At 39.5% G+C, this 16,679-nt stretch overlaps 1 protein-coding gene across 4 annotated transcripts in view; it reads right to left on the reverse strand.

Moving 5' to 3' along the window:
• Positions 1-231: 231 nt before the first annotated feature.
• Positions 232-16,679, reverse strand: part of RB195_011145 (uncharacterized protein) — a gene marked incomplete at both ends in the record, with an annotated part of 37,703 nt that continues 21,255 nt past the window's right edge. Inside the window, 12 exons of one of the 4 annotated variants that reach the window (XM_064192446.1) lie at positions 232-378; positions 1,376-1,510; positions 1,604-1,714; positions 3,509-3,619; positions 3,922-4,032; positions 4,106-4,165; positions 4,235-4,322; positions 4,382-4,455; positions 5,713-5,840; positions 5,909-6,110; positions 6,400-6,471; positions 7,506-7,750. In XM_064192446.1, coding sequence (XP_064050027.1) covers positions 232-378; positions 1,376-1,510; positions 1,604-1,714; positions 3,509-3,619; positions 3,922-4,032; positions 4,106-4,165; positions 4,235-4,322; positions 4,382-4,455; positions 5,713-5,840; positions 5,909-6,110; positions 6,400-6,471; positions 7,506-7,750 — 1,484 coding nt within the window. Of the gene's footprint in view, positions 379-1,375; positions 1,511-1,603; positions 1,715-3,508; positions 3,620-3,921; positions 4,033-4,105; positions 4,166-4,222; positions 4,493-5,503; positions 5,546-5,712; positions 5,841-5,908; positions 6,111-6,399; positions 6,472-7,505; positions 7,751-16,679 lie in introns of those variants that run through there. The other 3 variants (XM_013445891.2, XM_064192444.1, XM_064192445.1) reach the window with 3 other exon arrangements.

Here is a 16,679-nt window from a genome sequence, read left to right on the forward strand (position 1 = left end):
ATAACGCTGAATGACCTATGAGCTAGGGTAAGGCGCCAGCCTGGCGAAGCGAACAAGAATCGTTGGGCTGGCTAGGAAAGATCGATAATCTCATGCAAAAAAGACTTTTCCATGATTTTAAAAGAGGCACTTGTATCACACGCAGCGAACAAAAATCGTATACAAATAAGCAAAATTTAAATGAAACTGATGTAAGCAAAATGTTCAACACAAAGATCTTCACAGGGTCTCTCAGTACGGGCAATGTTTGATCCGTTTCTTCGGCGGTGCAGCCAGCACAACGGGAGGCGTTTGTTGCGTGGCGAGGGCCTTGAAGACTTCGGCGAGAAGTGTCGGATGCTCCTTCACCAGGTCCTTCCACCCTTCCGAGTTCATCACCTGCAATTACAGAAGTTCGTCAATTCGCCGAAAAAGCGCTAGTTTTTCTTTCGCTAGACGCGCACAAATTTCGTAGCGAAGCGGGTGGCGACGCTCGAAATTTCTTCTGCCCTGCAATCCCAGAACTATTCCTCAAAGTAAATGAACGTAAATGAAATAAGCCCCTTTTAGAAAAGAGGCATAGCTTCAAATTAAAAATATTGAAGGGAATAAATTAAAGTCAAATAACGAAGTGTGGTAAAAAAAAACAAAAAGAAATTTAATCACATGCAGGTTTTTAACCAATAAACAATAAAATTCGTTATCTCTTCTTTGATGAATTTTCAGAGGTTCTACAATACCGGTCTCAATCTTAATAAAATTATCAAAGGAGTTCCGATAACACTCTCAGGAAAATTATTTATTATTCATCAGGTATTGAACCCATCACTCCCATGAGAATGAAAAATGAAAAAATCCTATGAAAAACCCATCACATAATTGGAATTTCCACCATCAGAGCATAGCGTGCTCTAACTTCGGGCTGAGTTCAGCAATTCAGAAGATTAGGTGAAAACAGCGAACAACAGAATTAGCCCCATAAGCAGCTTGCTTGAAATTTATTAGGCAGGCGCTCACAATAACGGGCAAAAAAAGTAAAGTTCAAGTTACACCCATTAAATTAATGCGAAATAATTCCTAATAAATCTAATTAGTAAAACAAATAAGGTCTTTTGCTGGATATTTTAGTTGCATCTAACATTTTTACAGTCTCTTTTAAACAGATGCTCTGAAACGAAAGCTGTCTGTTAAAAAGTGCCCCTCTCGTAATTGTAAAATTACACAAACTTTGCAAAAAAAAATCGACTATTGAAAATTTTAGTGGAGAAATATGACCTGTGAGATTCAAAGCCGCTAAATTTGAACAACCAATAAAGCAGAGCAGAATAGGGCAAAAGTTTAAACCTGGAATTCTGTTGCACTGAGCTGGAGCATCTTTGGTGAGTTCTGTTCTTACCTCAGTGGCGTTGACGTTGATATAGTTTATTGCGTGGGTCCGGAGTTGTTCCGCAGAGTAGAGATCGGCCAATACCAATGTAACACACGCATTCTCCGCGGTCAACGCTGCACACAACGCCTGCTCACACATCACCTGAGGATGTAGGGATTTAGAAATCCGGTACACGGTACATTTGCTAGTCTCTCAGAACATCTAGAAGAGTGAATAATAGTTTATCAAGTTCACCTTCAAACGATCCAAGTGATATTTGTCAGCAGCAGCGATGAGATGTTGCGCCATTTGATCTACACTGGGCGAGTTCCCCGTATACATAAAGCAAAGCATCTCTCGCAATACCTACAATAAATACAAACTATTAGTCTTATCGTCAAGCACAACTTTTGACAACGATGGTTTAAAAAGGAACGATAAAACTGAGCAAAGATTACAGATTTAGGAGCACATCTTTTTGAGCGGTATTGAACGTGAATTTGAGCTCCGAGGGGAATCAATTCCCACATTCGTATTTTAATATGGGCTGCTGCAGAGCGGTCGGTTAGAGGACCGCTGCGAGTTCGCAACCGCCCTGGTGCCAACCAAGCTTTCATCTCTCCGAGGTCAAAAAATTTACAGCAGAGTTATCTGGAGGATCACTATGCAATGCGGTTGATGCGTCCCAAGCGTTCTGATATTATAGTGAGACTTTATTTTTACTTTAATATGAAGTACGAGACGACGAAGAATTATTGGAATTCATTTCCCGTGATACCTCTCTCACCCAACTGAAGAGCGCTAAAATGTCACGACATTCATGCAAATATTATTCCATCGTACGAGTAGTACGAGGCCTACACCGCATAAAAATACCATAGCTCATTATCTTGGAAGCTTTTCATGTTTTTTTTTCTGAAAAAATTTTCCTCGGAAAACTCAGGTGTGGCTTTTCTCCTTCAGCAATCTGATGAAATTCAATTTCATACTACTAATTCCGAGTACTTCTTTTTAACGCACTATTTAATGTAGATAGGTGAATCAGAAGGTTTTAGAACCACTGCAAAAGAGAGAGTCTACAGACAAACTATGCTTACAAATGGTCAAAACTGTATGTCTGATGACTGAAATCAAAAGTGCTAAGGATTACTTGTTGTGGTTAGTTTTTTTTTTCCTATTGTGAAGAAAGTCTCGGTCTCGTAACAAAACATTCTTAATTACGTGAGCGGTGTGAAAATGTTTTGTTTTAGTGGTCGAGAGTTCCACAGAACTTGTGCAGCCTCAACTGATGCTAACAGAGAAAAGACAATCGTGCATAAGAGAGAAAAGCGAGCACTTCGATATTCTTGAAGGTTGTTGTTTTTCTATTCTGCGCAACCAGCGTATAAACTTCACTTCTTCGCATTTTTTTCCTCAAAATATCGATGTCGATTTTAGAATTAGATAGTTCTCTTTGTAGCCATTAGATCTTTTAAATAAACCCAAAGTAAGTGCAGAACGACAAAAAAAAAACGATTTCTGGAGTCCACTTATCCAGATCTTTATGTGAAAAGGATTTCTAGACAATGGGCGAATGGAATTGCTTCGAAGTGAAGCAGACGTAGTACTATAGGACCTTGGCACGGTTTCTTGAAAGAATACGGGACAATATGTGTCTAAGAATTGGACATTTTTGTTGGAACTATTTCGCTCTCCTTGCGAATGTTCAAAATAAATTGAATGCATGGAAGACGGATGACTAATAACCATCCTATTTGATTTGGATGTTTTTCTATCAACAGCGCAGTACCAGTCTTTTGCTACCACAAAATCCTTCTCTGACACTTGCCAAGCGATTAGAATGATAGGAATGTCGACTAGCTGCTTCCCAGAAAATGACGTTCTGATTCACAACAGCCAACTGCTCTCTTCACACTGCATAAAACTCTCCGTTAAATTCTTTTATTTTCCTATTCCTTCCTGATCATGTCACGAAAACACCAAAACTTGTCACTTTTCCCTCATCTTTCTCCCTTGAGTCACATTCTATAGAGTGATGCATCGAGTCCTTCGCTTTTTCTAATTCCCAGATATTTGCTTAGCTTCGACGGCCAGTCATACGTTCACCAAACTTTCACTTTATGGAAGATTCAGCAAAAAAATTGTGGATACTGCACTTACATCGGGTTCGACATCGTCGATAGCGACCTCATTCCGCTCCGATTCCGTCATATTGTGCTCGAACATTGCATGGAATACACGCGATCGCGCGGCGAGGATGGCCTTGTGTACCTGAAGAACGATAAAAAGCTACCGACACTATAGGAGTATCGTTTCCACGTCGTACTATTCGAAACAGCAAATTGTACGAAATTTCGGTTTCCTAATTCCAAAATCTCCTCTCAAAATCAACCGTTAGAATGGCCATCTTATTGTTTATTGTCATTTGTGTACATTAACAATGATTAACTATTATTTATGTAACATGGTTGCATAATGCAAAAAGTACGGAATCGACGCCTGATCTTTCTAAACTTCTATCTTTCTATTACATATTGAACAAAAGGGAAAAAGTTCGAAGACGAATATCTTACATGGAATGTTTGTGGCCCGCTCGACTTGCAATTCGCGACAAGCGTGCAGTCACTGAACTGTTTACTTTCGAATAGTGCAGAAAGGTCTTCCGAAAGTCGACAAGGTGGTACCTGAGTGATGTAAATTCTCCCCTCCATCCCACATATACGCACTGTTCAATCGTTACGTATCAAACAAACAAACCTTGAATTGTTGAGCACTTGTTTGCCCGGTGACGTTCACTGTCTCCGCAACCACCGAGACCTTTAAAAACGGCAATGAAAGGTGCTCTAACTCAAATCTATCAATTTTAACTCATACACTTCTTTCAACCTTATAAACCTGTTTCTGTGGCAAATTGCCCCATCTATATCTTTTCTTCCTTCCACTCGCAGGCACATACGTATGAACGTGGCTTTGGCTACAACGAGGCCATTGGCGATGATAACGAAGGCTACCGGGACAAGCAGAAAGAAGTACGCCTGGTAGTTGGGTGATGCTAACGAAACGAGGACATGCAGGCGACCACGACGGGTACCACCAGTGATGAACTGCTGGAAGTACGACCGCGGGCGACGACCAGGCGAACATTCGAAGAGACCTCGCCGGCCACTCCATCAGCTTTTATAGGAGTGAAGGGAATTGACAAGATATTACCAGACGTATTCAAGGATGGATGTGTTCAACAAGAGTGACCGGGTTAGAACAGAAAACGATATTGTTAAGGAATCAGTTTAGGTAACGTTTGATAGAATTTGATATGTAGATAAATCAATATGCGTTAGAGTACCTAGGCCGAAATCATAGACGGAATTGACTACTGCTCGTTGTATTCTTTTTTCTGTCTTTTCACTATATATTTACTGTAACTGTTTTCTACTCTTTCTTGCCAGATCTTTTTTAGCACGCCATTGAGCGTAATAAGTAGGTAAATAAATAAATTAGAGAGTAGATGGTAAGACAAACGCGGTGAATGTCAGAAGCATAGGAGATAGAAGAAAAAATATAGAAAATTAGCAAAGTTGATAACTCGAGACGAAGCAATATTACACAGAGGTGATATAGCTGCAACATTAACTAGACTCATTACGATCAATTCGGGTTTTTTTTTCAACGGGGAGAACAGCACAACGTTAACTTGACTCATTAAGACCGTTTCAGTTTTTTTTTTTTCAATTGAAGCATAAACAGAGCAACTCTTCTTGAAAAAGTAACCATAAGACCACAACATTAGAATACTGAAAGTGAATTATTAGTTTTTTGGATTCATATTGCGGATGCAATGCCATTAATTGAGATATATTCCCTTTGGATTGAGTCAAAAGGAAGTCGTGGCACACATTTCTCACATGACTCGAGTTTATGAATGCAGAGATTGTCGCAGAAAGTACTTTTGAATTCCAATAAAAAAAAAGATCCGATAAGACAAAGTAGAAGAGAAACAGAAGAAAGAATAGGATTTTTCTAGTAATTTGTTTCCTGGCAACTCTGGTCTCGTACTGGTTCCGCAACGCATTAAGCATTCTGTGATCAAACTCTGTTTTGCATTCCCTAATTCAGTAAAAAAAAATCCACACATAAATATCCAGATCTTATTGCTAATCAGCTTCTAATCAGGGCGAGCCATTCCGAATTAGTGTCGCCCTATAATTTCATCTGGATCGTACATTTAAAAGCAAAAATGACGTCTCCGGTAAAAGACATAGTGATCACAGATTACACAGTGTGTCCAATTGAGAGTAGATTAAAATTACAGAATGAAGAAATATAGATGGCTGCAGCAACAATCTGCGTCGCATCTTTTGACCTACCTCGCAGAAAATACTCAGCCGATCATCAGGAAGTAACCCGTTTGATTCATCCAACAAAAAATCTCGTCTTATAAACTTCTTGAATCCCCAATCTTTCCCTTGCACGAATCGATAAGCACGTTGCGATTCTGAAAGTATTAGAATATTTCCAATTTGAATATATGTCAAGCGAAAAAAGCTTCCATCATTAGCTCACCCATAGCTTTGGTTTCCTCACGTTTGGCATTAAGTATCGAGAACTTGAATTTAGCACGCACTTCACTTTTTGCACATTGTACGAGCAAGAGGTAAAGCGAGAGGTAATCCCGTGACTCTTCATCCAGCCCTTTAGGATTTATACGAAGACACCACTTCAGCTTATCACTGGCACCAGCCGAAAATGTCGATGACTTCAGCACCTTAAAAGTAGTTATGGAAAAATTGCAATCGGAAAGAGAATGAAGCAGTTCAGAATCTACTAATTTACATAACATTTCTATTTAGATAGCGAAGGCATTGTTATTAAAGAATTTGGAAGAAGATAAAAAGAGATAAGAACAGACAAATTCCCAAACAAACAAAAGCCTCACAACGGTGAGCAGGCACATGATGCCTCGAGGAACTCGTTTAATAATTGAAAAAAGACTACGAGCCGAAACTCATGAAACAACGAAAGTTGACGAAGGATAAACGAATTTGCAGGCTCACCTCTCCCATTTCTTCTCGACAAAATGAAAAATTGTTGATTGTCCACATGTAATTGAATTTCACAACTTTGACCTGAAAAATTTACGGTCAGTTTATGTTAAATGTACAAGTTGCTAAACCATCGATGGAAGACAGTTGGTGGTCCATCATTCTTACACAGCAAACTGAAGCATCTTCCAAAATGCTTCATCAAGCGGAAAAATCCTGATGTGAAAAACTAACCATTGCTGAATTAAGTTTATTATAGATGAAATTACTGGCCCACAGGCAGCTCTATTCATTATAGGCTCCACTGAGAAATTTGATGCAAGGATGGACACGTTGACAGGCGACTTCAAATGTGAAGCCAAATGGATGTCATTGTTTTGACTCGCAACATTTTTTTCATTTGCAGAGGCACTAAGTCCCCGAAAGAAAAGCATTATTTTTTTCTCCAGGACCTAAGTTCTCCTCATTTCACCATCAGTTTAAAATCTAAGAAGCAAGTTCAAAAAAATTAAAAATTTAAAACAGCCCGTAAAGAGAGTATGGGCTAGAAACTCGAGATTATTTATCTTCCTATACATCCTAAGAAATGATACAATATAAGAGCTGATGATGCAACATAAGAGTTGCTGAGCTGTGGAAATTGACAGCCGGAGTACTAATAAAGTGGTTCGTACAAAACGGTGTTAGACTACTGCTTGACGGAATATTATCTACACTTCGAGAACATGAATGATATTCCTACGTTTCTTTCTTTTCTTCCGGAAGTGAAATTATTCCTTTTCAGTCTCCATTCTCTGACTCATAACAAATTTCATTCCAGTGAAAGATAACCAATCTACAGTGCGGCAATGAGAAAAAGGAAAAGAAAAGGCCGAAGAAAAATGTAAATTTAGCCACAACTTCAGAGAGTATGGAACTGAAGGAAAAACCAGGTTTATTCGTAGCAGTCGTAACTCTGCGACTATCGTAGCGAAGCAAAACTGCGTCCCTACATACATACACCAAATTTACATCAAAAGGTGTATAAGCAAAAATTGACTAGTTAAGCAAACTTTTTCGCTCGAATATTTAGGACCAAGAAATAGTAACGTGAAAACGAACTAGCTTGAAGGACCAACCTGTGTATGGCACCAATTCTCAGCTACAGGCATCAACGGATCAGGGTGTCCATGTGAAGGGGAGGGAAGGGGGCTGTGAGGACGCGTCGGTTGAGCTTGTGAACTGGCAGGTAAGCCTTGTCCTGGTCCACCACTCACGGATTCATCTTGAGCCGATCCATCATCTGCCATTTTATCCTTGTCTGTCACAACGTCAAAAACCGCAACCGATTCACTAGCAGAAGACAGTTGTGGTTGTTTCTCCACTGAAAACAAAGAAACAAATAAAGTGAAGGGAAGCAGAGACAAAAAAAAATCAATTGGCATCAATCAATAGAGCAACAAAGTGGATAATTAATCAGAAGAAAAGAGGCAAGATATTGTTGTTTGAGTTAGTGGCACGCGTCAGAAAACATGGGATGTGTTTTGGGAGAGACAAGGTTCGGTGAGAGGAAGCCAGCTAGTACCAGGATATCGGATCAATAGCGTCTCCTGTGACGTGATTCAATGATGGAACAGAAAATGAACAAAGACTTTAGAACAAAATGAAGTTACATGAAGACGGCTCAGAGTTGGAAAGTAACGCAATTAAAGCAATAGTATATATTAAACATATATCTCAAAGACTCTCAACACAGTCAAAGCTACGGAATGCATCGATGTTTTCGCTTCACATTGGGGTCCTCACCATAGAAAGTTCGTTTTTGTAACAACTCTGTTCTTGACCCTAAATAAGACTGACCCTTGATTGGTGAGATTTTGGACGCCCAAGCGTACAAATTTCGCAGCACTGGTAGTCATATTATCTTACCAATCCAAGATTTCAAAAAAAAAAAACACACACACACACACACATAGAACTGCACATTCAGAGGGGGAAAAGTGATCATATTTGAACGACGAGGAAACTAATAATGGACTACTAACACGACACTTGCGTTGCTGACTAGGCAATTTCACCACAGTTTTGAAAGGGAAATTATTCTCATCAAACAAAATCTTTGCAACATGAAAACGCAAAAGTACGCGTGAAAATGTTACTCCTGCATCCCTCACATTCTAACTTACAGAGAAGACCTATAGGTATGCTAAACAAATTCGTATTTATACGAGCTTACTTAGTAGGGCTCTAGTCTAGTGAGAAAATACGATTAAGATCAGGATTTTAGCGCGACTTTTTCCTCATGAGTCAAGTTTCCTCTCTTTCAGATGAGAACGCAAGCCTGAATTCTGATGAAAAAAGAACAAAATGAACGGTGAACGTTAGTTTGACTTAGAATTTTCACGTCACACAAACGAAAATATGCAATCACTGATCCATTTATATTTCTGTAGGATAAGCTCTGCAAACAACAGGTGTGAATTTGTTGCTACCATCCTTCATGTGAGTTCTGAGTTTCAAATACACAAGTTTTAATATTGAAAATTATCTATTATCGAGAAATAAAAGTATGAAATGCAAATTTTAGCAAATGCGAAACGATTTTCATCCTATTTAGGAAATAAAAAAATCCTGAAAAAATAACAAACTAAGAAAAAAACAACCAAGATAAACCAAGGTGAGGCGGACTAGATTTCAAATCCCTCCAACGATTATTAAGGGCTATATGGAAAGCATAGAAGTTTTGAACACAACTAGTTGCAAAATGTGGATCCCCGTGCACCTACATAGGTAGATTTCTGCAAAAGAATGCGAGCTAGGTGGTTCCCTAGGAAAAAGAATCGGATTTTTTCCTCACGTCTGAGCCACTTTCAACAGAGCATTATAGAAAAAGAGGTCCATGAACATAGTGAACAAAAACCCCTATTGCTGACTGAAACACATGATAATACATTGAAAATAAAACAGAGTAAAAAAAAATGATATGTGTGCGACAGTGATACAGCCGTTACATAATGAAGGCCCAAAAGACTGCGATGAATAGCTTTTATTGTTTGCTCCTTAAGAACGAAAATTTCCAAAAAGCCCTAGTTTACTCATAAATGTTCCTAGGTAGTAACCGATGAGCTTCGCCCTCAAAATTCACAAAGTTATAGATATGGTTGTGGAACACAAAATTACATGGATCAGCCACGCTGAAAAGTTGCGAGTGATTCCTGGGAAAATACAACTTTCCTAGCTATTCAGTGAAAACAGCAATCTGACCCTCGTAGCAGATAAACACCGCCGCACCGTCTGCACCCATAAACATATTAGCAGGAATAGAACGCACAGCTGACGCGAAATTCAAAATCAGGCAGACCACTGAAGGAGTCCTATAGATGCAGAAGGAAATTATACGAAATAAAAAGAAAATGTCAGAATGGATCATCTTACTTGGTTAGCGCAAATTCAGAAGCAGTAAGATTTAGATGTAGGGTAGCATCGAGAAAAGAAAAAAGAATGGAATTTCTCCAGCTACCAGGGATGAGGCCGACGATTATGTGTATTTGTGTTCGATGATTTAGAAAAATTGAACTTTCGCGTTCAATTTGGTTAACGCAACCGGACGATAATCTTTGTGTTTACGTTCCTGAGTGGGGCACAATTCCCGGGGAAAAAAGAGTACGGGTTTCGAAAGACTCAAATATCTATTTTACAATAAAGATCTCTAGATCACACTACTTACAAAGGTAAGATCTAATGCACAACATATAATCATAGTGTTAAACATAGTGAAACACGAATCCAACCATGCATGGACAGATCGGGTAGTGGCTAAACTGACAACGCTTCATGTGTTCATGCATGATCAACTTTCTCTTTTTAGCTGCACTATGTGTTCAGGTTTCCTTTTTGGCATGACCACACCCAAATTCACCTCCAAACGTGCAGTGTTAAAGCATACAAATATGTACAAATTCAAAGGACCCACACTGGAAAGTATTTATGAAGGAAGAATAAATGGGATTGAACAGGCTCTGTGTCTATAAACGTTACAGACTACGGCTGGATACCGCAGTTCCCCTTAAGTTAGGAAAATAAATATTAGATATCGCAGAAGCTAGATTTTTGCAACCATTAAGATAGAGTGCAGCAAGGATTTTTGCATATTTGACGGTTACCGCAAAAAAAAAACTTTTTCACTTACATGAGGGAATTTGCACTTTTTTTTAAATACGAGGTAGAACTGAATGCTTCCAGTTATCCCAATAAAAACAAATATTCATTAGGAGCAATGTTGACTATTTGCTTGCATTGGGGTACCTATAATGGGGTACCTAACTATCAAAATCTGCATAGAAGTTGACTTACGCTGAATCGAAGTTTTTCGGGATATTTCTCTCATAAATGCACTCCTTATGCGCAGAATTTTCATTTTTCAAGTAGCGCATTTGCAGAACTTTACAAAGAGAGAGAGGGAGAGAGATGAGCTTTAATTAAGCTGGATAGTCGTTATTAAGGGGAAATTTCATCCAGTAAATGACTGCCTAAAGAGAAGCCGGAAGGCTCTCACCACAATACTGAACGCAGCTCAGCTCACTGCCAGCAGTGGACCTCGAAAAGCTGCGGAACCCGCCACGGTACAAATACGTACACTGATAAAGGGGCCGGCACAGCAAATATTACCGCCGCATTCTAAACACCATAAGCAGATAACCTACTACGCAGACCTGCAAAAAAAAATCCAGATCTTTGGCGTTAAAGGCAGCATACCACGAATCTGATGTGGCGAGGGAATCCGCTGGAAAAGCTAGAGATGGGGTTGTAGATTGTGGGATCAGTGGTGGTTCCGTTCATCCCTGATCGGCGTAAGAAACGGCGTGGGAACCAATTCGGTTATTACGAAATACGTTAGAACGCTCTTTTATGCACGTTCCGGTCCCCTTAGCAGACTATTCATTGGTTTTACTTGAATAGGCTGGTAAGAAGACAGCAGTGGTCTTCGACCGATCGCACCTGAATGCACAAGGGTGGCGTGTTACGACAGAAATCGTCTTAAAAAAAACATCGTCTTCCACCCGTTTCTTACGACGACAAGGGAGAGATGAGCGAAACCACCCCTGATCCCGCAATCTAAAAAACTAACTCTAAATCTTCCCCCGGATTCCTTCACCTCGTCAGAGTCGTGGTATGCTGCCTTTAAAGAAGACAAGTTAAGCAAAGGATCGCAAAGAATATAGCAACCGGAAAAAAGACATGGAAATGGCAGTCACAAAAGAACCGGACCTATCACTGGACCACGATGCCTCATAAACAACCCGCCAATCATAATAACATTTGACAACAGGAAACTAAAAAACATGAGCGTATAGGAAAGAGCAGAGAAGACAACACAACTGGTAATGGGAACCTGTTCTTTTGCCCATCAGCGACAACTGAAACGATGAAGAAAGTAAAAGCCGTGACCAGGAAACGACGAAGTGAAAGCAGTTCAATTAACGCGACTTTACGTACTTAGGACTAAACAAAATACTTCTTTATAGACTGCAATTTCGTAGGCTGGTGTGGGTAATAGGCGTTGAGGAAAAGAAGCGGCACAAAATCCAAATTCCATAGGATGTGTGCAGGAAAGTGATTAAGAAAATATCTGCCATTATTGTTCAAACTGCAACAGTCGTCTCTACTAAAAATGGAAGGGTGGAAGACTTTCCAGGTTCCATTTATGTTACGAAGTTAGTTGGACAAACACATCGCGATCGCGTATCGCTCATATCTCTTCTGCAAATGTGGACTTTCGTTATCGCATCCTTCGCATGTGACCGGATCCAGCTGACAGCGAGTACATACAGCCGAAAATACCAAATGCACAGCTGTGACTGGTTCACACCACTGGACACTGGTAGCTGATTCATTTTACTCACAAAAGCAGTTTTTAGTACAACAAATTTCTATTGGTGAGCAAGATTTCCGATTTACAAAGGAATACTTCAGGAGAATACGAGATTGCAGTGAATCTATTGTTTTTTTTTCTCCAGATGGATTTTTTTCTTTTCAACTGCAGTTGAAGCCCTGCATAGTTATTGGCAAACAATTAATTTTGAGCGGAAGCAGTGTTTTTGCACCAGTGCATGGTATTCTGCAGTGAAGGAAGTTATTATATTCACTAACGTGACAAACAGAACACAGTCCGGACACCCCGCAAATCAATCAAATGAGCCGCGCGAACTGACTAGCTAGAAACTGAGACTTATTCTTCTTAAATCACACCACATATTCTTCATTTATTACGGAAAGAAAGTGAGAGAATAAAAACAATAAAAATCCGTAAGCAAAGAGAACTAGTTGCATTAACAGTTTGCAGCAATCAAGTATATGGATGCATGTACAGTCCTCCGCAAAGAAGATTCAGCGGAGGGCTCGCTGTCAACATGCGATTCGTAAGTCGGATTTCAATTTCGTCCCATGGAATAATACTGTACTCCGAAACGCAGCATTGTTGTACATATTGGGACTGGAACGAACTTACTACTCTTACAGAGTTGAGCAAGAACATCGTTTAATGTTTGCTTAGCGTACTGAAAAACAGTCGCCGGAATTGACGACGTGCAATAACGGCTTCAGAAAAAAATGCACAGAAACGAGCATTCCGCGAAGGACAGCATGAGAGGGAAAAGGGAATTCTGCAAAATCAAAATCTCAGCTGACCTTCGTTTTCTTCGGTTATAGGCTTGTATTTTGCTATATAACTCTTTAGCTTTTGGAATCTATAAGCACTTAAATCTCTTCTTGCAACTAAACCAAAGATGCGAAGCATCGAACTGGACAGAGTGAATCCGCCACCTCCTTAGACTGCTAGAGACTGAGTAAGCAATATCTAGAATCTCATCTCCGGAAAACAGCTTGTTCGTTCGCTACGACTCTTTTTTTCTACTCATATTCCCCCAACCTGACATGTATTAATGGAAACTAATGAAGAAAGACCAGAGAGTTCGTTCAGTCATCTTCTGTTCAGTTCGTAAGGCGTATATGTGTGCACTGCGCTAACAATAAGACTGTTGGCTTAGTTCCTGTCTTTACAGAGACGAAATAAAGTGGAATCAGCAACCCTCAATCATTGCTGTATGGGGTGACCTCCAAACATCTAGGATAAAAACAAAAGTTCTACAGTACGATCTAGCTTCTACGGATAAGATCTTCAGTTCGCCGACTACTACAGAACTAGTCGAAATGAGTGAAGTACGTAGGTTCTTTCTGGTGGTTATAGAAGCTTTATGGATTTTAGAGTTTAGATTTTCATGAGTTAACGACATTCAGTTGAAAAAAAGCTATAACATTGGCAGCTCAAGCGTCGCCATAATTTTCATAAATTTATTCTGCAAAAGTTGTAAGAATTAGTTCCAACCTTCAGGTGATATGCAGTGATATGTGAAATCACAGTGGGATAGCTAAGGCCCTTGTCAAACCTGGCAAGATCTTTTACTAATGGCGAACAATGAAGGGAGAAGTCGAGGATCAACTTATTCACTTACACAGTACTGGCCTAATTTATGTCAATCATTGAGGAGCATATTCATCATCTATTCAAAAAAAAAAATAACCGAGCATCGGGATTCTGGGATTTTGCGATTTCTCCAAGTTATCATCCAAGATATTTCACAAAATCATCAGTCAAATTGGTTCTCCAAGATTACAAAGAAATCATTTTCAATAACCGAGAAATTTCTCTGTCATGAGTTGTTTTTTTTTCGACATATCCTTGCACTATTTCCAGCTGCTATTTTTCACACAAACATTTCCACCTGTACTAAGCTGTGCAATACACACAGTAGTAATTCTAGTAGTTTTTGCTGTCTTAGTCGATTGAAATATTTCTATTAAGTGAAGGAGACTAATAGAATGGTTCCACATGCGAATAGAATTGCAAAATAGGCGAATATCGCAACTATGACAGGATCGCAAAAATTGTGCAATATTGGGAAACTTTACGATGACACTTTGGTGTTCAACTTTTCAAAACTGGAAAGAAATCACCACAAAAACTAAACTTTCAATGTAACAGAAGCTATAACTAGTTTTAACCACAATTCAGATACGATCAAGCAGAATGAAGGAAAGAGTCGACGTGCCCTACTTTCTTATCAACCACTGGACTTCTGCGATCTCTAAATGCTTTCATTTTCATAAAAGCACGTAAAGATGACGTTAGCAAACTTCATCTATGTTTCCAATGGAAATATGTCGTCTTTTGCAATTCGAAAAAGAATGGAATGAGGGCCGTTAGTACAATGGATAGGTGTACACACAGAACCGGAACAAATATCCGTACAAGTAATGAAAAAAATCTTTAACAGCCCGAAAAAAATCGAAAGCCGAGGAAAGGACTGGTGAATGCAGAATCAGACTCAGTGCAATCCTCTATTAGCGCACAGCTTCATATTTCAAACCGTCGAAAATCTGTGTTTATACGACCAAAATTCAATTGGAATTTTATTTCGATGATTATATCATCGCGTGCACAATAACCAGCGCAAAAATCAAAAAATATAGTGAATGCGCGTTCGGTGATCAAAATATCCATTGTTACTGGTGCCACAGCAAAACCACACTGGTCGCTGATGTTGTCGCACGTTTGATTTAACTAGCGAATTGAACTGTCACTTGAACTTCTAATTTCGAATAAATATTCGAGATGTGGTGGATACAATAATCCATGAAGCATACACTTCAATAATAATCCAGGATGATCATACAAGGACACTACAATACTAATCCTCGTTCTCCCCTCAACCCGGGGTTAGTCAATTATCATGAAGTGGAACTACGGCGCAACCGACCTGCTCTTAATCTTACTACGTAAATCTGATGGGGACTACAACTCAACTGCAAGCTGTCATTTGCATCCGTTGCGGCAACGTTGGTTGTTTTTTTGCTGCCATTAGCGATCTAAACGCTCCAGCAAAGCGCTTAGACGGTAATAGTTCTCAAAGCTATTGAATCTACAGCTATCGACTCTGAAATGGCGGTAATGTCTTACGTTTTTGGAGGGGAAAGGAGCAGAACAATAGCTTTCATTTTGTTCTGACAACACAGTTTCAATAAGCGCTGGGAAACTCTTCTCCTTCAAAATTGCAAAAGTGGTTAAGGAACAAGAAAAAGTAATCGGTTGTCTCGTTTAGAGGCTGAAACAGTGGATTTAAACAGAAGTGGGACCTATACTAGGTGTTGAATATTTCCACCAGTTTCGATCGAATGCAATTGGTGTCCTGCTTACTCGCCATTTACATTTTGGAGAAGGCAGGAAATGATTTCGTGGCGTCACATCTATTGCTTGTTATGGTTTTCAGGTGAGAGGAATCCTAATTCGAATTCTTTTTCACAATCAAACAAAGTAATTCGTGCATCAGTCCCTAGGGGCATTACATTTCGTGGAAGACAATGCATGAAAAGAAATTGAGTAAAAACACAGCACATGAGGCTCCGCACAATCCACAACGAATGAAAGATTAAGAATATTTATAAGGCCACGTAGGCTTATCTGATAGCTTTGAAGCCCAAAATCCAATTAAGGCGCCTTAGTAAATGTGAGAGCAGCCATAGCGGGATGTTTTCCTTACGAAAATGATAATTTCTCTCCTGTATATGGTTTCTAGGATGCGAAAAAGAACAAAAATCCGACGGCCAGAAAACAATAGTTTTCTGCGCTATCGTTTCCTGATCGTCAGATTATGCTGTTGAGCGTATGAGGGATTCAGAGGACTGAAGAAGAGCATGAGGCTTCAACGAATAGAGAATAGCGTTTTCGAAGCGGTGTGTGCAAGAGCTGCAACGAGAGCAGAACAGCTAAGTCATTCCACTTAGCTAGATTGTTGGACTATCCTTCGCCGGATTTTAAAGCACATAAAAGTAAAAACAACCGCAAAACCCTAAGCTGGTTGGTATTTTGCTGCCAAAGTGAATTAAAAGGCAGTAATGCTTGCAAGGGATGCTCACTATCAAAAACAGATTACGGAATTGATTTTCACCACGAGTTCGGAAGAGAAAAACACATTACTCATTTGCATTGCATTTGTTAAGAGTTTAAAGTTTACGACTCACTCATTACTGAGGTCTGGCCATGCCGCCAAAACTATTCATGAACCTTTTCATGAAACAGTGCTCTTTGATACAACTGCAAACCAGACACCGAATTAAATGATTACTTGATAATTCGAACAAATCAACCGGCTCAACACTGTCGGTATGCTGCTTTCTGAGTGGATTCGAAAGATCGAGCAACAACATGGAAGCATTTAAAAAAACATTCGAACAAAAAAATGTACGGGATTGTTGAA

The sequence above is a fragment of the Necator americanus genome, chromosome III, assembly GCF_031761385.1.
Source record: "Necator americanus strain Aroian chromosome III, whole genome shotgun sequence".
NCBI classification, from domain to species: domain Eukaryota; kingdom Metazoa; phylum Nematoda; class Chromadorea; order Rhabditida; family Ancylostomatidae; genus Necator; species Necator americanus.